The sequence below is a fragment of the Heterodontus francisci genome, chromosome 8 (genome assembly GCF_036365525.1).
Source record: "Heterodontus francisci isolate sHetFra1 chromosome 8, sHetFra1.hap1, whole genome shotgun sequence".
Lineage (NCBI taxonomy): Eukaryota > Metazoa > Chordata > Chondrichthyes > Heterodontiformes > Heterodontidae > Heterodontus > Heterodontus francisci.
Window position 1 is genome coordinate 57713254 of NC_090378.1, and position 21949 is coordinate 57735202.

Genomic DNA, 21949 nt, shown 5'->3' on the forward strand with positions numbered 1-21949 from the left:
GCACTGAACCTTGGGGAACACACGACCATCCTCCAGTCTGAAAAGCAACCAATTACTACAACTCGTTGTTTTCTGTCCTTAAGCCAATTTTTTATCCAGCCTTTTATGTGGTACCTTATCAAATGCTTTCTTGAAATTCATATAAACATTACCCATCGCATTCCCTTCATCAACCTTCTCTGTTAATTCATCAAAAAATTTAGTTAGATTCGAGAAGCATGAAGGGCCTTATACAAATCTGTGCTGGCTATCCTTAATTAACTTGAACCTCCCTAAGTGTCTATTGATATTTTCCTTGATTATTGTTTCTAAAACCTCACCCACCACTAACGTTAAACTAACTGGCCTAGTTGCTAGGACTGTCCTTACACCCTTCCTTGAATAAGGGTCTCACATTTGCCACTCTCCAATCCTCTGGCACCTCCCCCATATAGTCCAAGATTGGCTACAAGTAAAACAGTTGGAGTATGGTTGGTACATCCTGACCTGGGAGCTTAAAATAGGAAAATCATTCCATTCCCCACATTAATTTCCTTCATCTGGAGTATAAAGTGCACAATTTTCTTTGAAGACTGAAGTCCTCAGAATAACAAACTCCTCAATAACTTTTGAAGATGTAAACTAGGCATGCTAATTTTATAGGAAACTTCAGAGCCTGTTAAATTTATAAAATCTGATTTAAAATCAAATGAAGCTTACTGAATGTTACAAGTTTCAGGTCTGCTGCATATTCTCTCAGGTACAGTGGTGCTAGTCATTCCTGTTAACACTTCTGGTCACTCCTGTAATTGTCTTACATTCAGGAGTGTGCCTAAACTGTCCAATAACTGATAATATTATAGTGCAGCCCAGTGTGATTATGAACTGCATATCAAGTCTTTCACACATGGCCTCACATGTACTTCTCCAAATGTTTCAAAGGCGGACTGAAAGACTTACGCAAGATGGGGCCAGATGTGAATCATCAAGCCGCTTTATTTTACAAATTGAACATAGAGTAACAGATGTAATCAACTAACTACAGAAGCCTCCTTGAAAACAAAGAAAATAATAATACAGCACTCTATTCTGATTAGTGAACTCACTTAATTTTTCCTGATTGGTCTTCTGATCCTGACTGGCTCTTGACTTCCAATGAATGAGTTTCCCTTTGTTCAACAAGATTTCCTCATTGGTCCTAACTGGCTGACTGACTGCCTATGCGTCCCTTTGTCTTTTTATTTGCCTTACCAGCCAGTGAACAGCAGTTCCTCCAACTTCTTCCCTTTTCAGTGATTCACTGGTGGTGTGGTTAATTAAACCGGCTACTTTTCCTCTCCATCTTGAGATGCAGGTTTAAAGAGAAAAAAAATTCTGCCATTGTCAGAAAGAATAATGGCCAACGTGACCTCTCATCTCGCATTCAACACTCGCATCATATCTGGATCACAGTTGTGAGAAAGGTCTGGAGCCAAGTGGTCCGACAGAACCCGAACTAAGCATTAGTGAGTAGCTTACTGGTAATTCAGTGTTCCTGGATGGCACTAAATGACTCCATCTATCAATTTACTGATGACTGGGAGGAGGTTGATAGGGTAGTAATTAGCCAGGTTAGAATTATGCTGTTTTTGTGGCTAAGACATAAATCCATGACACGAGGAGTCAGTTTTCCCTTTGCCTCCCCCAAATTCTCAGGTGTAGCTGACCAGAGGCACCATCAGTTTGTATTATCCAGACTTTCCTGGACTGTGAAACCTCTAACATAATTTGCTTGCCGCTACCCCGCCTATGTTTGCAACACTCAGAGCTGACCCAGCAAGCCCTCCAACTAAAACTGCCTTAGTGGCCACACCACCCCCTCCCACCCCTTCTTCAAGCACAGGGAGCCCTAGGCCTAGAATAAAAAATGCTTGGCGACTTCTGTAGTTGCCCGTACTAGCCAATATGGCTGGCCCACTGCTGTTTCGCCCTAATCTCCTCTTCCCTGTTTCTGTCATTCCCAAAACAAACATTGAATAACATGGAGAAATAAACTTACACTAGGCGTCAACCATGACTCAGTGGTAGCACGTTTGCCTCTGAGCAAGAAGGTTGTGGGTTCATGTCCCAGTTGAGGAACTTGAGTACAAAATCTAGGCTGACACTCCAATGCAGAACTGAGGAAGTGCAACCTGGGATGCAAGCCGTCCAGGTTTGGGCGACTTATCCACTCTCAGGATAGCCAGCCTTTCCAGTTAGTTAAGAGTTGAGAAGCAAAGAGGGATCCCAATTCTGCTGAGGTGCAACCCGTCCCTTTTGAATAGGTGCCTTGTGCCCCAGAACTGGTCCCAATGACCCAAGAATCTGAAGCCCTCCCTCCTGCAAGCCACACACTGATCTTCCCTATCTTCCTATTTCTACTCTCGCTAGTGTGCGGCACTGGGAGTAATTCAGAGATTACAACCTTCGAGGTCCTACTCTTTAACTTCCTGCCTAACTCCTTAAAATCTGATCACAGGACCTCAATACCAGCTCTCTATGACAAAATATCGGTAGAAACGGAGATGGTAGAGTAATGGATGAGGTGACAATTGATAGGCAGGAGGTACTGGAAAGGTTGGCTATGCTTAGAGTGGATAAGTCGCCTGGTCTGGATGGCTTGCATCGCAGATTGCTAAAGGAAGTCAGAATGGAGTTAGCGGAAGGGCTTGCCATAATCTTCCCTAGATATGGAGAAGGTGCCAGAGGATTGCAAGAGTGGCAAAAGTGACACCCTTATTCAAGAAAGAGTGTAAGGACATTCCTAGAAACTACAGGCTGGTCAGTTTAACATGAATGGTGGGAAAGGTTTTAGAAACAATAATCAGGGGGGAAAAAATCAACAGGCACTCGGAGAAGTTTGAGTTAATTTGGGACAGCCAGCATGGATTTGTGAAAGGCAGATCGTGCTGGACTAATCTCATTGACTTTTTTGATGAAGTAACAGAGAAGGTTGATGAAGGGAAAGCAATAGATGTCTATATGGATTTTAAGAAAGCCTGTGATAAAGTACCACATAAAAGGCTGGCTATCAAAATTGAGGCTCAGGGAATAGGAGGGCCAGTATCAGCTTGGATAAAAAGTTGGGTAAAGGACAGATAAAAAGCGAGTCATAATAAATGATTGTTTTTCAGACTGGAGGATGGTAGATAATGGTGTTTCCCAAGGTTCAGTGCAAGGACAACTTCTTTTTTTGATATAGGAAAATGACTTGTAACTTGGAATACAGAGTTAAATTTCAAAATTTGCCGATTATACCAAACGTGGAAGTGTGACAGTGAGGATGATACCAAACAGCCGCAACAGGACATAGATAGGCAAACAAAATGGGCAGCACTGCGGCAGATGGAATTTAATAGAAATGTGAGGTGATGCATTTTGGCAAAAGGGATAAGGAGAGGAAATATAGCCTAAATGGTACAGTTCTAAAGAGTGTGCAGGGACAGAGGGACCTGGGGGTTCATTTGCGTTGATCTTCAAAGGTGCAGGACATATTGATGAGTAGTTAGTTATGGGATCTTGGGCTTCATAAATAGAGGTATTGAGTACAAAAGCAAGAAAGTTGTGCTGAACCTTTATAAAGCACTGTTTAAGCCACAACTGGAGCAGTGCATCCAGTTCTGGTCACCACACTTTAGGAAGGCTGTGAATGTCCTTGAGAGACTGCAGAGGAGATTTACCAGAATGGTTCCAGGGATGAGGGATTTTAGCTACAAGATTAGGTTGGAAAATCTGGGGTTGTTCTCCTTGGAGCAAAGGAGATTGAGGAGAGATTTGATAAGAGTTGTACAAGATTCCGTTGGGTTTGGATAGGGTAGACAAAGAAAAGCTGTTCCCATTAGCTGAGGGTACAAGGACTAGACACAGATTTAAGGTTCTGGGCAAGAAATGCAGTGGGGGAATGTGAGGAAGAACTTTTTTATGCAGTGAGTGGTAATGACCTGGAACACTCTGTCTACAGGGCTAAGGGAATAGAGCCGAGGAATGGGACTAACTGTATTGCTCTACAGAAAGCTGGCATGGACTCGATGGGCCAAATGGCCTCCTTCTATGCCGTTATGACGCTAACATTGGAGACATTAAACAACCTCAATTGGGCATAAATGAATGATTACATGGCACTATTTTCAAGAGGAACAGGGGAGCTCTTCCCCAGTGTCTAAGACAATATTTATCTCTCAACAATGCCTAAAAACGGATTATCTGGTCATTATCAGATTGATGTTTGTGGGATCTTACTTTGCGCAAATTGCTGTCCCATTTCCTTTATTGGAGCAGTGACTACACTTCAAAAGTACTTCGTAACAGTCTGAGATTGTGAAAGGTGCTATATAAATGCAAGTATTTTTTTCTTTCATTTCTGTGACTACCAACTAATCATAATTATGCAGTCAAACTCTGGTCACAGGATTCCCTTGAGGCTACTTTGACATTTACACAATGGTAGCCTGTCGCCAGTACACTACCTATTATCATGAAAGTGCAGCCAGTGTCTTGCAACCGCCTTTGCAGTATCCCATTCACTGTGACTGGGTGAAGATAATGAGTTCTTTTGGGCCTCCTTATCTCGAGAGACAATGGATACGCGCCTGGAGGTGGTCAGTGGTTTGTGAAGCAGCGCCTGGAGTGGCTATAAAGGCCAATTCTGGAGTGACAGGCTCTTCCACAGGTGCTGCAGAGAAATTTGTTTGTTGGGGCTGTTGCACAGTTGGCTCTCCCCTTGCGCCTCTGTCTTTTTTCCTGCCAACTACTAAGTCTCTTCGACTCGCCACAATTTAGCCCTGTCTTTATGGCTGCCCGCCAGCTCTGGCGAATGCTGGCAACTGACTCCCACGACTTGTGATCAATGTCACAGGATTTCATGTCGCGTTTGCAGACGTCTTTATAACGGAGACATGGACGGCCGGTGGGTCTGATACCAGTGGCGAGCTCGCTGTACAATGTGTCTTTGGGGATCCTGCCATCTTCCATGCGGCTCACATGGCCAAGCCATCTCAAGCGCCGCTGACTCAGTAGTGTGTATAAGCTGGGGATGTTGGCCGCTTCAAGGACTTCTGTGTTGGAGATATAGTCCTGCCACCTGATGCCAAGTATTCTCCGAAGGCAGCGAAGATGGAATGAATTGAGACGTCGCTCTTGGCTGGCATACGTTGTCCAGGCCTCGCTGCCGTAGAGCAAGGTACTGAGGACAAGGTACTAAGCACAAGAAATAGGAGCAGAAGTAGACCATATGGCCCTTCAAGCCTGCTCCACCATTCAAGACGATCATGGCTGATCTTGAGCTTCAATTACACTTTCCTGCCTGCTCCCCATATCGCTTGATTCCCTGCGAGAACAAAAATCTATCTATCCCAGCCTGAAATGTATTCAATAATGGAGCATCCACAACCCTCTGGGGTAGAGAATTCCAAAGATCCACAACCCTTTGAGTGTAGTAATTTCTCCTCATCTCAGTCCTGAATGATTGGACCCTTATCCAATTGGCTGACCAGTGGGAACAATCTCTCAGCTTCGACCCTATCAAGCCCTTTCAGAATCTTGTATGTCGCAATTAGATCGCCTCTCATTCTTCTAAACTCCAGAGAATATAGGCCCAATTTACTCAGTCTCTCATCATAGGACCAATTTAGTAAATCGTCGCTGTACTGCCTCCAGTGCAAGTATATCTTTTCTTAAATGTGGAGACCAAAACTGCACACAGTATTCCAGGTGCGGTCTCACCAAAGCCCTGTACAATTTTAGTAAGACTTTTTTATTCCTGTACTCCAATCCCCTTGCAATAAAGGCCAACATACTATTTACCTTCCTAATAGCCTGCTGCACCTGCATGTTAACTTTGTGCGTCCCTTGTATGAGTAACCCCAAGTCTCTCTGAACATAAGCACTTACCAGTTTCACACCTTTTAAAAAATATTCTGCTTTTCTATTTGTACGACCAAAGTGAACAACTTCACACTTCCCTACATTATACTCCACTTGCCATCTTGTTAACCTTACTTAATCTCACTTAACCCATCTAAAACTCTTTGTAGCCTCTCTACGTCCTCCCCGCAGCTTACCTTTCCATTGAGCTTTGTATCATCAACAAACGTAGATACATTACTCTCTGTCTCTTCATCCAAGTCATTAATATAGAGCGTAAATAGCTGAGATCCCTTGCGGTGCCCCACTATCCACTGCCTGCCAGCTTGAAAATGCCTCATTTTTGCCCACTCTCTGCTTCCTGTCTGTTAACCATCCTCTATGCATGCTAACATCTTACCCCCAACACCACGAGCCCTTATCTTGCCTATTAATCGTTTATGTGGCACCTTATCGAATGCCTTTTGAAAATCCAGGGATACAACATCTACTGGCTTCCCTCTATCTAACCTACTAGTTACAGCCTCAAAAAACTCTAATAAATTTGTCAAACAGGATCTCCCTTTAGTAAAACCATGCTAACTTGCTGTGATCATACTATGCTTTTCCAAGTGCAAAGTTAAGACGTCTTTAATAATAGTTTCCAGCATCTTCCTAACGACTGATGTTAGGCTAACTGGCCTGTAGTTCCCTGTTTTCCCTCTACCTCCTTTCTTGAAAAGCGGTGTAACATTTGCCAACTTCCAATCTGACGGGACCATTCCTGAATCTAAGGAATTCTGGAAAATCATTGCCAGCGCATCTGCTATCTCTGCAACTATCTCTTTTCGAATCCTAGGATGTAGACCATCTGGTCCCAGGAATTTGTCAGATTTCCATCCCTTCAGTTTCTGCAATACTTTTTCGCTGCTGATATTAATTTCCTTACTCTTTTTCGGCCCTATGTTACCGTCTATTTCTGGTATGAAATTTCTACTGTAAAGACAGACACAAAATATTTGTTCAATGCCTCTGCCATTTCCTCATTTCCCATGATAATTTCTTCTGTCTGTGCTTCTAAGGGACCAACATTTACTTTAGCTACTCACTTCCTTTTTATATAATCTACAATCTGTTTTTATATTACTGGCTAGTTTACTCTTCTATTTTTTCCTTTTTTATCAACTTTTTGGTGGCCCTTTGCTGGTTTCTAAAACACTCCAAATCCTCAGACTTTCTAGTCTTTTTTGCAACTTTGTAAGTGTCATATGAAGATTGATTTTAAACTGTTGCTGGAGTGAAGAAAGGGCTTGTTAAAAAAAATCACTTGGCTGGAAAAAACATTTGCATACTAACAGACAGTGCTTGGAGATACAAAGGATCTCCCTGGTCCATTTAACCCAAAATGGACTGTGATCACCAGACAGTGAAGGTGAGGAAGCTCACATTTCAGGATGACTGCTATGATGGCAGAATCCACAAACAGAAGTGGTCAAACCAGTTAGTCACATGGCTAACCTGCTGGTCAACCTGGGGTTTTTGAGCTAGCCATTGGACAGTCTGAATTCAGAAGGCAGTTTGAAACTGAAACAAGCAAGTCTCTCGCCTGGCTGTCTCTCTCTTTCTCTTTCTCCCAAGCCACCGGACCCACGGAAGACACATAACCGTCAAGAGAGAAAAGGCTCCTATACATCAGAACAAGTTGAAGCGTGACCTGGGCCCCAATGAATTGCAAGACTTACCAGCAACCAAAGACTCCGCATTGAACTGAAAGGACTGTAACTACAAGATATTGCCTCAAACTATTCCCCTTTATTCCTTCTACCTTTTCTGTCTCTATCTGTGTGTGTGTTTATCACGTATGGATGCTAGCGTGGTCTCATCGCATATTCTTTGCCTTACAATAGGAGCAGTGATCGAGGATTCACTAAGCGGGAGCTAAAAACACGGTGTTTTTAAAATTAAATCCTGTTACGGTTAAACTAGGCAAAGGCTGAGAGGGAACCCCTAGACCCCTCTCACCTAGTCATAACATAAGCATTTTCTTTTAATCTAATACTATCTTCAACTTCTTGAGTGGATCTTCCTTGCAGAGTTTTTGTTTTTCAATGGAATATATTTTTATTGAACATTTTGAATTGTTTCTTTAAAGATTTCCTACTGTTCATTTATTACCATACCTTTTAGTCTATTTACCCAATATACCTTAGCCAGTTCTTCCCTCATACTTACGTAACTGGCTTTGTTTAAGTTTAAGATTCTTGTTTGTGATTGAAGTATGCCACTTTCAAACTTAACATGGAATGCAATGGTATTATGATCACTATTTTCCAGTGGATCTTTTACAATGACATTATTAATTAACCCTGCTTCATTACACAATACTAGATCTAAGATAGCTTTATCCCTAATCGGTTTCCACAATTTATTGCTCCAAGAAACTGTCCCAAAAACATTCTACAAACTCATCTTCTAGCCCATTCTTACCAATTTCATTGTCTCAGTCTATATGAAGATTAAAGTCCCCCACAATTATTACCTTGCCTTTGTTACAATCTCCAATAATTTCTTGTTTAATCCTTCATCCAACAGTATAACAACTGTTAGTGAGGCCTATAAAGTACTCCCACCAGTGTTTTCTGATTCTTGCTATCCCTAATTTCCACCCATACTGATTCTACTTCATGATCTTCTGAGGCAAGATCCTTTCTCATCAATGTTCTTATGTCATCCTTTACTATCAGGACTACCCCTCCTCCTTTGCCATTCTGTCTTTCCGAAATAGTGTGCACCACAGAATATTTATTTCCCAACCTTGATCACCAAGTAACCATGTCTCTGTAATGGCAATTTGATGTAAATAATTTACCTCTAGTTGTGCCACTCGTTCATCTATCTTATTGCACCTGCTTCATGCATTCAGACGAAGAACATTTCATTTTTTTTTAACCTCTATTTCCTGAAATGACCTTATTTGCTGATGTACAATTTTTGTTAAATTCTCTGCCCCTTCCTGTCCCATTCTGCTTGTCTTTACCCACAATGCTATACTGTGCCAATGCCTCAACCTTTCTCTTTGGATTTTTAAGTAATCCCTGAACCCAACCCCACCAGTTCACAATCTCTAGCCTTATCTGCTGGCACACTCGAGTTTGTACACTCTGTCCCTTCCTACCACACTCTGATTCCACTTACTGTTATCTTGCTCTCTTGCCTTTTCTCTTCAAATTATCACATATTCACTCACTTGATCCCTTGCCCCCATTATTTAGTTTAAAGCAGAATACTGGTACCAGCATAGTTCAGATGAAGACCATCCCAACAGTACAGCTCCCACTTTCCCCAGTACTGATGCCAATGCCCCATGAATCGAAACCCATTTCGCCCACACCAATCTTCAGCCACGCATTTAACTCTCTATTTTTATTTACTCTACACCAATTTGCTCATGGCTCAGGTAATAACCCAGAGATTATTACCTTTGAGGTTCTGCTTTTTAATTTAGTCCCTAGCTGCTCATACTCCCTATGCAGAAATTCTTTCCTAGTCCTATCTATGTCATTAGTACCCATGTGGACCATGACAACTGGATCCTTCTCCCTCCCACTGCAAGTTTCTCTCCAGGCCTGAGAAGATGTCCCGAATTCTGGCACCAGGCAACACAGCTTTCTGGACTTTCGTTCTTGGCTGCAGAGAACTGTGTCTATTCCCCTGACTATACTGTCCCCTACTACTACATTCCTATTTACTCTCCCCGCTTGAATGGCTTCCTGTACCACGGACTGTTTAATCATCCACCCTGCAGCCCTGTTGGACAATTGCAAGGGCTGAGGTTCCTCTACTTCTGCCTTTTTGATCCCCTTACCTGCAGTCACAACTTCCTGTCCCTGACCACTGACCAAATCAGAAGACCCTTTCGTAAGGGGTGTGTCTGCCTTCTGGAACAAAGTGTCCAGGTAACTTTCCCCCTCCATGATGCATCACAGCATCTGTAGCTCAGCCTCCAGCTCACTGCAGCTCGAGGAACTTCAGCTCAGAATCAGACACTTAATGCAGACATGTTTGCATGGATCTCACGGGCGTCCACCAGCTCACATAGACTGCAGCTGCAACACATCACCTGCCTACTATTTTTATTATGTGTTGATTTATTTTTCTTAATTAATTTATAATTAATAAACCCCACAACTAGTAAGCTTTACTAATACTGGTAAACCTTACTACTAATAATAAAACCTTACACCTATGCAGTCATATTCAGCTGGCCTCAGACACCGGAAACATCAGAGGAATGTATGATGGCATTAAGAGAGCTTTTGGACCAACCATCAAGAAGATCTAAATCAAATCTCAAATCTAAATCAGGGGACATAATCACTGACCAACGCAAACAAATGGACCGCTGGGTTGAGCACTACCTAGAACTGTACTCCAGGGAGAATGTTGTCACTGAGACTGCCCTCAATGCAGCCCAGCCTCTACCAGTCATGGATGAGCTGGACATACAGCCAACAAAATCGGAACTCAGTGATGCCATTGATTCTCTAGCCAGCGGAAAAGCCCCTGGGAAGGACAGCATTACCCCTGAAATAATCAAGAGTGCCAAGCCTCTCAGCACTATATGAACTGCTATGCCTGTGCTGGGACAAGGGAGCAATACCTCAGAACATGTGCGATGCCAATATCATCACCCTCTCTATAAAAACAAAGGTGACCGCGGTGACTGCAACAACTACCGTGGAATCTCCCTGCTCAGCATAGTGGGGAAAGTCTTTGCTCGAGTCGCTCTAAACAGGCTCCAGAAGCTGGCCGAGCATGTCTACCCTGAGGCACAGTGTGGCTTTCGTGCAGAGAGATCGACCGTTGACATGCTGTTCTCCCTTTGTCAGATACAGGAGAAATGCCGCGAGCAACAGATGCCCCTCTACATTGCTTTCATTGATCTCACCAAAGCCTTTGACCTCATCAGCAGACGTGGTCTCTTCAGACTACTAGAGAAGATTGGATGTCCACCAAAGCTACTAAGTATCATCACCTCATTTCATGACAATATGAAAGGCACAATTCAGCATAGCGGCACCTCATCAGACCCCTTTCCTATCCTGAGTGGCATGAAACAGGGCTGTGTTCTCGCACCCACACTTTTTGGGATTTTCTTCTCCCTGCTGCTCTCACATGCGTTCAAGTCTTCAGAAAAAGGAATTTTCCTCCACACAAGATCAGGGGGCAGGTTGTTCAACCTTGCCCGTCTAAGAGTGAAGTCCAAAGTACAGAAAGTCCTCATCAGGGAACTCCTCTTTGCTGACGATGCTGCTTTAACATCTCACACTGAAGAGTGCCTGCAGAGTCTCATCGACAGGTTTGCGGCTGCCTGCAACAAATTTGGCCTAACCATCAGCCTCAAGAAAATGAACATCATGGGGCAGGACGTCAGAAATGCTCCATCCATCAATATCGGCGACCACGCTCTGGAAGTGATTCAAGAGTTCACCTACCTAGGCTCAACTATCACCAGTAACCTGTCTCTAGATGCAGAAATCAACAAGCGCATGGGAAAGGCTTCCACTGCTATGTCCAGACTGGCCAAGAGAGTGTGGGAAAATGGCGCACTGACACAGAACACAAAAGTCCGTGTGTATCAAGCCTGTGTCCTCAGTACCTTGCTCGACGGCAGCGAGGCCTGGACAACGTATGTCAGCCAAGAGCGACGTCTCAATTCATTCCATCTTCGCTGCCTCCGGTGAATACTTCGCATCAGGTGGCAGGACCGTATCTCCAACACAGAAGTCCTTGAGGCGGCCAACATCCCCAGCTTATACACACTACTGAGTCAGCAGCACTTGAGATGGCTTGGCCATGTGAGCCGCATGGAAGATGGCAGGCTCCCCAAAGACACATTGTACAGCGAGCTCGCCACTGGTATCAGACCCACCGGCCGTCCATGTCTCCGCTTTAAAGACATCTGCAAACGCAACATGAAGCCCTGTGACATTGATCACAAGTCGTGGGAGTCAGTTGCCAGCGTTCGCCAGAGCTGGCGGGCAGCCATAAAGGCGGGGCTAAAGTGTGGCGAGTCGAAGAGACTTAGCAGTTGGCAGGAAAAAAGACAAAAGCGCAAGGGGAGAGCCAACTGTGTAACAGCCCCGACAAACAAATTTTTCTGCAGCACCTGTGGAAGAGCCTGTCACTCTAGAATTGGCCTCTATAGCCACTCCAGGCGCTGCTCCACACACCACTGACCACCTCCAAGCGCTTACCCATTGTCTCTCGAGATAAGCAGGCCAATAAATTACCTGAGTCTTAGAAGATTTTTATTCTTGTTATTTAAATTAATGTTACACTAACCCCAATTAAAAATCCTTAGTTTAGATAAGAGGAAAAGAGAAAATGCTCACCAACCAATCACTTACCTTCTTTGCTGGAAAGTCACACCTCAATTCCTCTTTCCCCCTCTGTACCGAATTCCCAAGTGAACCAAATTCTCACCTTCACACTCTAATTGCAGCTCACTCAGGCACCATCACCTCTCTGTATGCCCCTTACTCCCTGCGGTTTGAAAACCTGACTGCTTTTATAGAGCCTCTGATGAGTCACGAGCTGTCTGCTACAGTAATTAATACCTATTGAACCAACTACTTTCAGCTGATTGACAGGTAACTGCCACTGCCAGGCAGCTGTCTGTTTAACAAGGCAATTTAACTAACTTGAAGTCTGAACGTTCTATGTCAAAGCCTGATTCTTAATCTAAATTGAACTTGAGAAAACCTGCCATGTGAACCAAATTCCCACATTCACACTCTGACTTTGTCGCATTTAGGCGAAGTCTCCACTCTGTGTGACTCTAACTCTCTTTTTCAGTTTACTTATCTTTCGGTTAGGCACTTAACCTTTCAGATTCAATATTGAGTTCAACAATTCCAGTTCATAACTACTTGCTGCCATTTTTCAGACAACAGCACTCGGCAATAATTCTGCCATTCCCATTTACACCAGACCCATCTTTTGTTTCTTAACTTATCCCGTGGCCATTCCCTTTTGCCTTGCACCATCATCCCTTTTGTTATTTAATCTCTCTTGCCTTCCACCCTCTCATAGACCTTCCCTTTTTGTTTTCTTTATTTCCTCTCCTTCCCCTGCACATCTGTTATAACTTGTTATGTCTCAATCTTTCCGGTTCTGATGAAAGGTCACCGACCTGAAACGTTAACTTTGTTTCTCTCTCCACAGATGCTGCCTGACCTGCTGAGTATTTCCAGCATTTTCTGTTTTTCTTTCATTTGTGTCTTCACTTTCTATCTGTTGGATTTATCCGTATGATTCAGGCATTAAGTTTTAAGTACCATGAAGAGCATATTTTAAAACATCAGAGTTGATAACTCTCAAAAGGATAGACGGCTGTTCTCTGCTTAAGGAATGCAGTGAAAAAACTCCTGAAACCGGTGAAGACCTGGAGAGTACTGAGTCTTTGCTGTTTCTTTGGCGGTTCTGTTGGTCTTCCACCAGAGTTATGGTGAGAGACCTCTGAAATCCCCATAACATTTCAAGATCATTTTTAAAAATTAACTTTTTTATATTTTTTGCAAAGCTTACATGCTTTAATGGGCCATGGTAGCTCATAGATTGCAAAGTATTCACAAATATATACATTGGGGATCCTTATAAACCAAAGCGATTCAAAAGCAAGAGAAAAAAGTGATCAGTGAGCAAAGGGGAACCCTGAGCTCAGTCCATAAGCTAATCATGTGATTACCTTTTCTGGAAGCTGTGCCACTACATTTTCATCATCCACAGCCAGAATTCTATCACCCACTTTGATTCTTCCATCCTAAAATGATAAATTGTAATAAGTTAGCATGAGAATTTTATTTTACGAAAGTCGTCAGTAACTATATTAAAAAGAAAGAATCATGCAGATAGACATTATTATGACCCAGACTTTGCAGTTAGGATAATGGTAAGGCTTTCAGTGCTCACCGTTAATAAGACGCAAATCCGACAGCAACTTCTGACATCCACATATGCTCAGTTAAACATGGAAATCAGAAGTTGCTGCCAGAGTTGCCCTACTCCTCCACGAGCTTCGCTCTAAAGGTATTTCTCTGACAGACTCGGCATTAATATACATGAAGGGAGTGAAGTTGCAATACTTATCCATTAGATACCAACTAAGCACACCAGAAAAAGTAAAGGCTTATTCATTCAAGTGCAAGTGAATTTTTAACAGTATAGCTCATCTTAATTACCGACAACCAACTGAAAATTTACCTTCAAAAGTTTGTAGTCTCATTGTTGGAGATACTTTACTTTTTTAACTTTTTCTTTCTGTCCTATTTATTTCTCTCTCTTAATCCTATGTTTCTTTCCTTCTCTTTCTGCACCTGATTTGACATTGAGTTCACTATTCTAATACACTTCTTGGTTCAGACTCTGCAGGTGTAATTTTAATACTCTAAAACAGGTGGGAGGCTAAAAAGTTAAAAATCTTAAACAGGAACCCAACCCACTAACTTCTGTTTTTTATGGTGGCAGGATGAGTGGTGAGTATGTGTGGAATCTGGTGATCCCGAAGACAACAGCGAGAGTTTCTCATTCGATACTGGAGTAATTTGCTTGTGCTGGCGGCAGACCTTTCGAACCAAATGTGATAGGCTTGTCTTCTTGAAGAAGTCATGCACAGAGACCTTTCTGGGATGCGTCCACTTCTAAGGTTGTTGCCTTCCAAGGGTCTAAGTATTGAAGAAATGACTTGGCTGACAGTGCTTGTTTCAATGCATTGAAAGCAGTTGGTGATCGTCCTGCGACAGGAATGGCTTGTCTTTCTTCACCAGTTCTCTTCGTGGAGAAGCACTCGCCAAGAAGCTTGGTATGTATGCAGCAAGGAAGTTGAATAGACCCAGACACCATTGGAGGGTGCCTTTGTCCTGCGGTTACAGCATTGACTGGATATCTTTGATCTTCCCAGGATCCTGGCAGATGCCTGAATTTGAATAAAAGGCACCAAAACATTTATGGGATCAGCCTTAATGGAGCACGTTTTGCTGTTGAAAACCAAACCTTCTCGTCTGTGTAGGTTTCTATCATGCTCTTCTTCCGTATGTTCTACAACACGATTTGTTGTTGTCAATACACACACAACCCGGGACTTGTTCTGTTATCCAGTCCACACGCTGTTGAAATATATCCTGGATGGTCAACAGCCCAAATAGTAAATGGTTTAAACAGTACCTGCCAAAGGGAATTCTGAACTTTGTTAGCTCTTGCAACCCTCTTGATGAGTGTATGGACCAATATCTGTTTTTTGCATCTACTTTGGAAAGTGTTTCGCTGCAGCAAACATTGGGTTTAACTCTTCTGGTGTTGGTTTCTTATGAGGACATCTCTTTAAGGCTTTATTTAGCCTCCTTGGATCTACACATAGTCGAACTGAACTGTCATTCTTGATTACGGTTATGATGGAACTGCACCAGTCTGTGTGATGTTGCATTTGTTGAATGATGCCTTCTTTTTCCATTCCATCCAGTTCCGTCTTCAACTTTTCTCGGATGTGCATGCTGCATTTTCGCAATGGGTTGATGAATGGCATTGCACCTTAAGGTATAGGACTGCGTCCCCATGAAAATTCCCTACCGTGTCAAACAGTCCCGGTTCATGGTCCATGTTTGTATAAGGATGTTTCCCCGTGTGGGAGAGACTAAAACTAGGTGGCACAGTTTAAAAATAAGGGGTCAAGCATTAAAGACAGAAATGAGGGGAAATTATTTCTCTTAGAAAGTTGTGAGTCTGTGGAACTCTCTTCCTCAGAGGGTGGTGGATGCAGGGTCATTAAATGTTTTTAAGGCAGAGGTAGATAGATTCTTGACAAACAAGGGAGTCAAGGGGTATCAGAGGTAGGCGGAATGTGAAGTTGAGTCCACAAAACAGATTAGCCATGATCTTTTCGAATGGCGGAGCGGGCTCGAAGGGCCAAATAGCCCACTCCTGCTCCGAGCTCGTATATTTATATCGGTACAACTTCTGGAGGTCTCGTACCGATCCAATGGGTGGTCTTCTGACTGGGTCAGCTCACGGATGGTAACCATGTTAAGTTAGTTACATGCCAGCGGTCCTGCTACTGCTGGTCCTGACACATCCACTATGTAGAATATCTAAGTAGACCATGTTGACTCTTTGTACCTGCATTTTAGGTCAAGGGAGCCTAGGCACTTTATTGTCGAACATTGTATGCCGTAAGCTTCATGCTTGTGGGTTGGACCACAGACTTACATATCTCGTGGTACATGTCCTTGAGAATGCAGAAAGGTAGAGGGTTGGCACTTGCACTTGTGTCAGTCTTCACTCTCAGTCAATGCCGTCCAGACAATCTGTAGTGTTGCAAAAGCTTCCGTTTTGTGAACGGAAAGTACCTGTTCTGCTAAGGTGATTGTGTGGAATAGCTGTTTGCCTTTAGTGTCTTCAGCTTAATCCACCTCATCCCATTTTGGTCAGGTGTTCCCCCATTTCGTGGATGAGTCGATGCCTCTGGTGATGCCTGGAAGTGCCTCCCCTCCCTTCACCTCTGGGGGGTGGGGGGCGGACTTCTGCTCTTTGAGCGCTGCCTGCTCTGGTTTCTCCAAGCATTCCTGCTGCTGGACCTTCTGCAAAGTTTGGCCCTGTCCCCTCTAAGCCCACATGCTTTGCCTGTGTCTGCGCATGCCGTGCATCTACGTGGTTGGTGGGACAGCCCTCAGTTACTGCATACCTTGTTCTGCCTGGGTGCCCTGGATATTGTACTGACAGGCATTTTGGACCCGAAGGCTTGCAAACACTATGATAATTGCCTCGTATCTGTGTAAGGTCCCGTAACATACTCGGCACTCCATGTCCCTTCAGCTTTTCCAGGAGGTCTTCCTGGAATGCCTCAATTGGACTGTAAGCGATAACCAACTCCATAATTCGTTCCCAGAGTTCAGCAGCAGGGAAGGCGCATTCTCTTGCTTTCTCTTTATATCGGTTAACAAAATCGTCCAAGCTCTCATTGGCTTTCTGTCTATACCGCAAGAATTCCAGGTGGTGTACTCTGCAAGTAACTTTAATCCGAAGCTGACTTTCTAATGTGGCCCATAGCTTTGATGGATCGTTCTGGTCAGCCTCAGATAAACCACAGGTATTGATTTTGAGCAGACCTTTGTTTCCTAGAGCGATCCTGATTTTTATCACTTGTTCCTCTGCATCCACAACCTCATGGTCTAGGAAACATAGTTCAATCCTCTGTTTAAACAATTTGAATTCACCTGGGACATCAGGCGCTTTCCAGTCCATCTCTGGAAATCTGGCTGCCATTTCCTCAGCCTTCTACTTTTTTTCCCCCCGAGGACTGGTGCAGTTCCATCATTACCTTGCTTTAAAAGTTGAAACAGGCTGTGATGTCTGCAGAGTTGAGCAGAAGCCACACCCGAAGCTGTGTTGCTGCAGCGCAGGCTTGTGAGCTTGTAGGCGGGAGGGGTCCTGACGTCAGTGTTGGCTAATGGCGTGCATGTGCAGCTACGACGGTATGGACTCCGTGCCAAAACACAACGTTGCACTGATCTCTGCAGCTGAAACTACCGATAACTTTTCTTGCCGGCTCAGGGCAAAACCGGGTGTATGCACAAATTTCCTTCGATCTCTACTCACACTATTGCTCTCCCAATGTGAGAACAGTGATCTGGTCGCAGCACTTCAGGTAGGGCTTCTGACTTGAATTGGTGTTTTCAGCTGCTGATCAATGCTGTCGATTCACTACCACTGCCACCATATATCTCTTTCTAGACTAATACAAACAAAGCTGAAGGGCAGGCATAAAGGTTTGAATGCAGAGCTTTAATGCAGACTTGTTATAAAAACAAGAAGTGCTGGAAATACTCAGCAGGTCTGGCAGCATCTGTGGAGAGAGAAGCAGAGTTCACGTTTCAGGTCAGTGACCCTTCATCAGAACATGCAGATTTGTTGTTGCTTCAGCTTACATGTGCTAACTGTGCAAGAGAACTGAATCACGTGATGCTGCATCACTTCCTGTAATACATATTAGCATAAACATATATTTAAATGATTATATTTAACATACTAACAAAAAGACCATCACAACAAAAATCATTCCCAGTACATCAAAATATACAAGTGTTATGATCTAAGACTGCACTTAAACTTGAACTGTAGCATCATTGAAAACAGTTTTGTTCAAAACCAACATTACCGTTTTAGCGTAAATGCAGCATGAAACTGGAGTAAGGGCCCAACCTGACACCGAGTACAGTGAGAATCTCAGCAGGACAGAGTCCCATGCTGCTTCACTTTGGAATCAATTCAAATGTAATACCCAATTTACATCAGACAAGTGGAGCATCAGTTTGAAGCCAAAATTGCCGTGCACTGATGCTAAACTTGAACTGTAAATGCAGCTTTAAAGATTATCAGTTTATTATAGGAATTTTAGCTTGCGGACACCCTCATATGAGCCAAACTAAGACTTTCTATTGTGCCACTTAGGTTTGTCCTGCCATTGCTCATTACATTTGCTGTAAATCTCCATCAGCCTCTGTGTTGTCATAATATCTGACATCTAGGCCAAATTTGTGGTGCCCAAATTTGTGGTGCTCCCTGAAGTCAGTAACAGAGGTTGGGGGTGGGGGAAGTGGGGAATGGCCCCAAAAATACCCATGCTGGGCAGCGTGTCAATTTTAAGATGGCGTTCCCGCTGGGAACTCCACTAAAGTTGGGTTGGGACCGGAATCCTGCTCTCATCCTAATTGAGGCCAATTAAAGCAGTTTAAAAGCTCATTAACGGCTCGTCAAGGGTTGAAGTTAACATTTTTTAAAGGGGCTCAGGGGTTACCCGCAGTGTCAGAAACTGATCAGCAGAAGGGAGGTGGGTAAAGAGTGGGGAGATAGTCATGGTTGCCCCAGGGCATCATCATATGAAGGACAGCAGGGCAAAGGGGGACTCAGCACTTGGTAAGGAGGTGACCTTGGTGCTGTGCAGGTGGCAGAGTGGGCACTCAGCACCCATACTTTGAACAGTGTCAGCACCCCCTGGCATCACAGGGGTTGAAGAGTAGTAGCCAAGGCTGCCACAGACAATTGGGCAGCCACCTACCCAGAAGGAAGGCTCCAGCTAGCAATGGGGGCACAGACTGTCAGATTTTGGGCTCAGTGGTGATGAGGGGCTACACGCTCCACAAGAAGGGCAGAATCCCAGGCATCAGGTGGGCAAAGGAGAGGAAAGCACAGGAAAGCAACGAAGGCCAAACCCTCAACACAGGATCTACCACCAAAGACACAGCTACCTGGAGATGACCGAGAATCAGCCAAGAGCGACGTCTCAATTCATTCCATCTCGCTGCCTCCAGAGAATCCTTGGCATCAGGTGGCAGGACCATATCTCCAACACAGAAGTCCTCGAGACGGCCAACATCCCCAGCATATACACCCTACTAAGCCAGCGGCGCCTGAGATGGCTTGGCCATGTGAGCTGCATGGAAGATGGCAGGATCCCCAAGTACACATTGTACAGTGAGCTCGTGACTGGTACCAGACCCACCGGCCATTCATGGCTCCGCTTTAAAGACGTCTGCAAACGTGACATGAAGTCCTGTGACATTGATCACAAGTTGTGGGAGTCAGTTGCCAGCGATCGCCAGAGCTGGCAGGCAACCATAAAGGCAGGGCTAAAGCGTGGCAAGTCAAAGAGACTTAGTAGTTGGCAGGAAAAAAGACCGAAGCGCAAGGAGAGAGCCAACTGTGTAACAGCCCCGACAACCAATTTTATCTGCAGCACCTGTGGAAGAGTCTGTCAGTCTAGAATTGGCCTTTATAGCCACTCCAGGCGCTGCTGCACAAACCACTGACCACCTCCAGGTGCTTACCCATTGTCTCTCGAGACAAGGAGGCCAAAGAAAGAAGGTCACAGACATCTGTGCCCTTGTTGCTGAAGGCCTCGTAGCTCGCAGAATTGGTTGCCATGCTCTGTCAGTGACCGTCAAAGTCACTGTGGCTTTAAACCCCTTCGCTTCTGGCTCCTTACAAGGATCAGCTGTGGACCTTACTGGCATCTCAAAAGCGGCTGCACATCAGTGCATCTCACTGGTCAGTGATGCCCTCTTTGGTAGGGCTGGACAGCACATTCATTTAATGACAGACATGGTCCCGCAGCGACAGACGGCACTGGGTTTCACCTCCATCGCTGGATTCTCCCAGGTGCAGGACATCAATTGTACTCATGTAGCCATCAAGGCACCCAGAGACAAGCCAGTGAGACCCATCAACATGAAGGGCTTCCACTCCCTCTATGTCCAACTGGTCTTCAAACACAACAAGAGCTTCCTCGATGTTTGCGCTCGCTTTCCTGGCAGCTGCCATGACTCCTTCATGCTCCACCGTCAGGCTGCCTCAGATCTTCACTCCAACTCCCAAAGAGCATGGATGGAACCTAGGGAACAAGATACCACTCGAAGAGACAGCTACTCACCCCTCTACAAAGCCCTTAGAGGCACAGAGGTGATACAGCCAATGCCACAACTATTGAGCATGCCGTCAGGCTACTGAAGATGTAATTCCGGTCCCTGGACCGGTCGGATGGTGACCTCCAATACCCTCCTGCAAGAGTCTCGGTCATTCTGATGGTCTGCTGCGCTCTCCATTACATGCTCCTGCACAGCAGTGTGGACCTTGAGGACAATGAGACCCTGGAAGGAGACAGCTCATTGGGAGAGGAGCAGGAAATGAGAGAGGAAGAGGAGGTGTTGGGAGATGACACTGAACAGATCGATGCCCCTGCTGCATGACAAGGAGGCCTCCTCTGAGAAAAGGACCTCCCCCATCAAGGCATCCAGCATTAGATCCAGGTTGGCATTGATGAAGCGAGGGGCTGCCCTGCTCCGTGTGCCAGGGCTCTGGCTCCTCTCTGACATCTCGCTTCCCTCTGGTGCAGTGAAAAGCTTTGGCATAAATCGCAGATCTCTTCCCCTCGGCGATGACAGCCGTGGAAGTCTAAATGGGTCCTACACTTCATCTGACCTGTCTCCGTTCCTGCCCCCACTGGCTCTAAATGGACAAGAAACCCACCTCCATACCAATTACGGGCTTCTCTATGCAAAAATCTTAACTCTAATCAGTTTCCCACCAGAGGCGGGTTTCTGACCCAAAAACTCCTGTTTCCTACCTCCGTGGTGAAAATTCAGCCCCTAGTGTTGGATGAGCCAGAATTTCCTCCAGCTAGACATCGGGAATACTGAAGCCATCATCTCAGCACTGTTGCAGATGAACCAGACAGCTGGAAACCCACACTTTTTCCTTCATAAATACAGCCTACCATTTTTTGGATCATCATCTGCATCCACCCTGATGTCACCACATCGGTCATTGACACCCTCATCCATGTCTTTGTCGTGTCATGATTTGACTATTCCTGGCTAATTTCCCATCCTGCAAAAACCTTAAACCCACCGTCTTTTTTAAAATTTGTTCTTGGGATATGAGCATGGCTGCTAAGGCCAGCATTTACTGCCCATCCCTAATTGTCATTGAAAAGAAGTGGCTTACTAGGCCATTTCAGAGGGCAGTTAAGAGTCAACCACATTGTTCTCTGTCTTTGCTAATTTGCCTTGGCACCTGATCCAAAAAATGCCTCAAATTTAAAATTCTAATCAGCATTCTATGATTCTATAATCTGCTGCAGGTGCATAGTGAGGTTAGACTGTTGGCCAGAATTCAATCTGAGTGAATGACTTCTGAGGTATACTACCCAATCTGTTTCAATGCTAAGCTGAAAGAGCTTTGCATAGGGTAAATTCTATGGTATAACTGTCCCTTTTGGTGCCATGCCCAGATCAATGCAACAACAAAAACAATACTTTTCTATCTTTGTCATCTTTTCCAGTGCTATGACTCCTGCACAAACACTCCATTTCTCAGATACCGACCTCTTTTGCATACAACACCCTCCTGTCGCCACGCAACTGTTGGCCATGCTTTCAGCTGCCTAGATCCGAGGTCCTGAAATTCCCTCCCTAAAACTCTCCCCCTCTTTCTCCTCCTTTTAGAAACTCCTTAAAACCCACTTATTCAATCAAGCTTCTGGTTGCTCCTCTGAATATCT

At 44.5% G+C, this 21949-nt stretch overlaps 1 protein-coding gene across 8 annotated transcripts in view; it reads right to left on the reverse strand.

Annotated features, from left to right (window-relative positions):
* The window catches only part of patj (PATJ crumbs cell polarity complex component), a 472630-nt gene that overhangs the window by 89405 nt on the left and 361276 nt on the right, over positions 1-21949 (reverse strand). For all 8 annotated transcript variants that reach the window (XM_068037182.1, XM_068037186.1, XM_068037183.1 and 5 more), the window contains one exon: positions 13589-13663. In XM_068037182.1, the coding sequence (XP_067893283.1) occupies positions 13589-13663 (75 nt within the window). The remainder of the gene's footprint in view (positions 1-13588; positions 13664-21949) is intronic.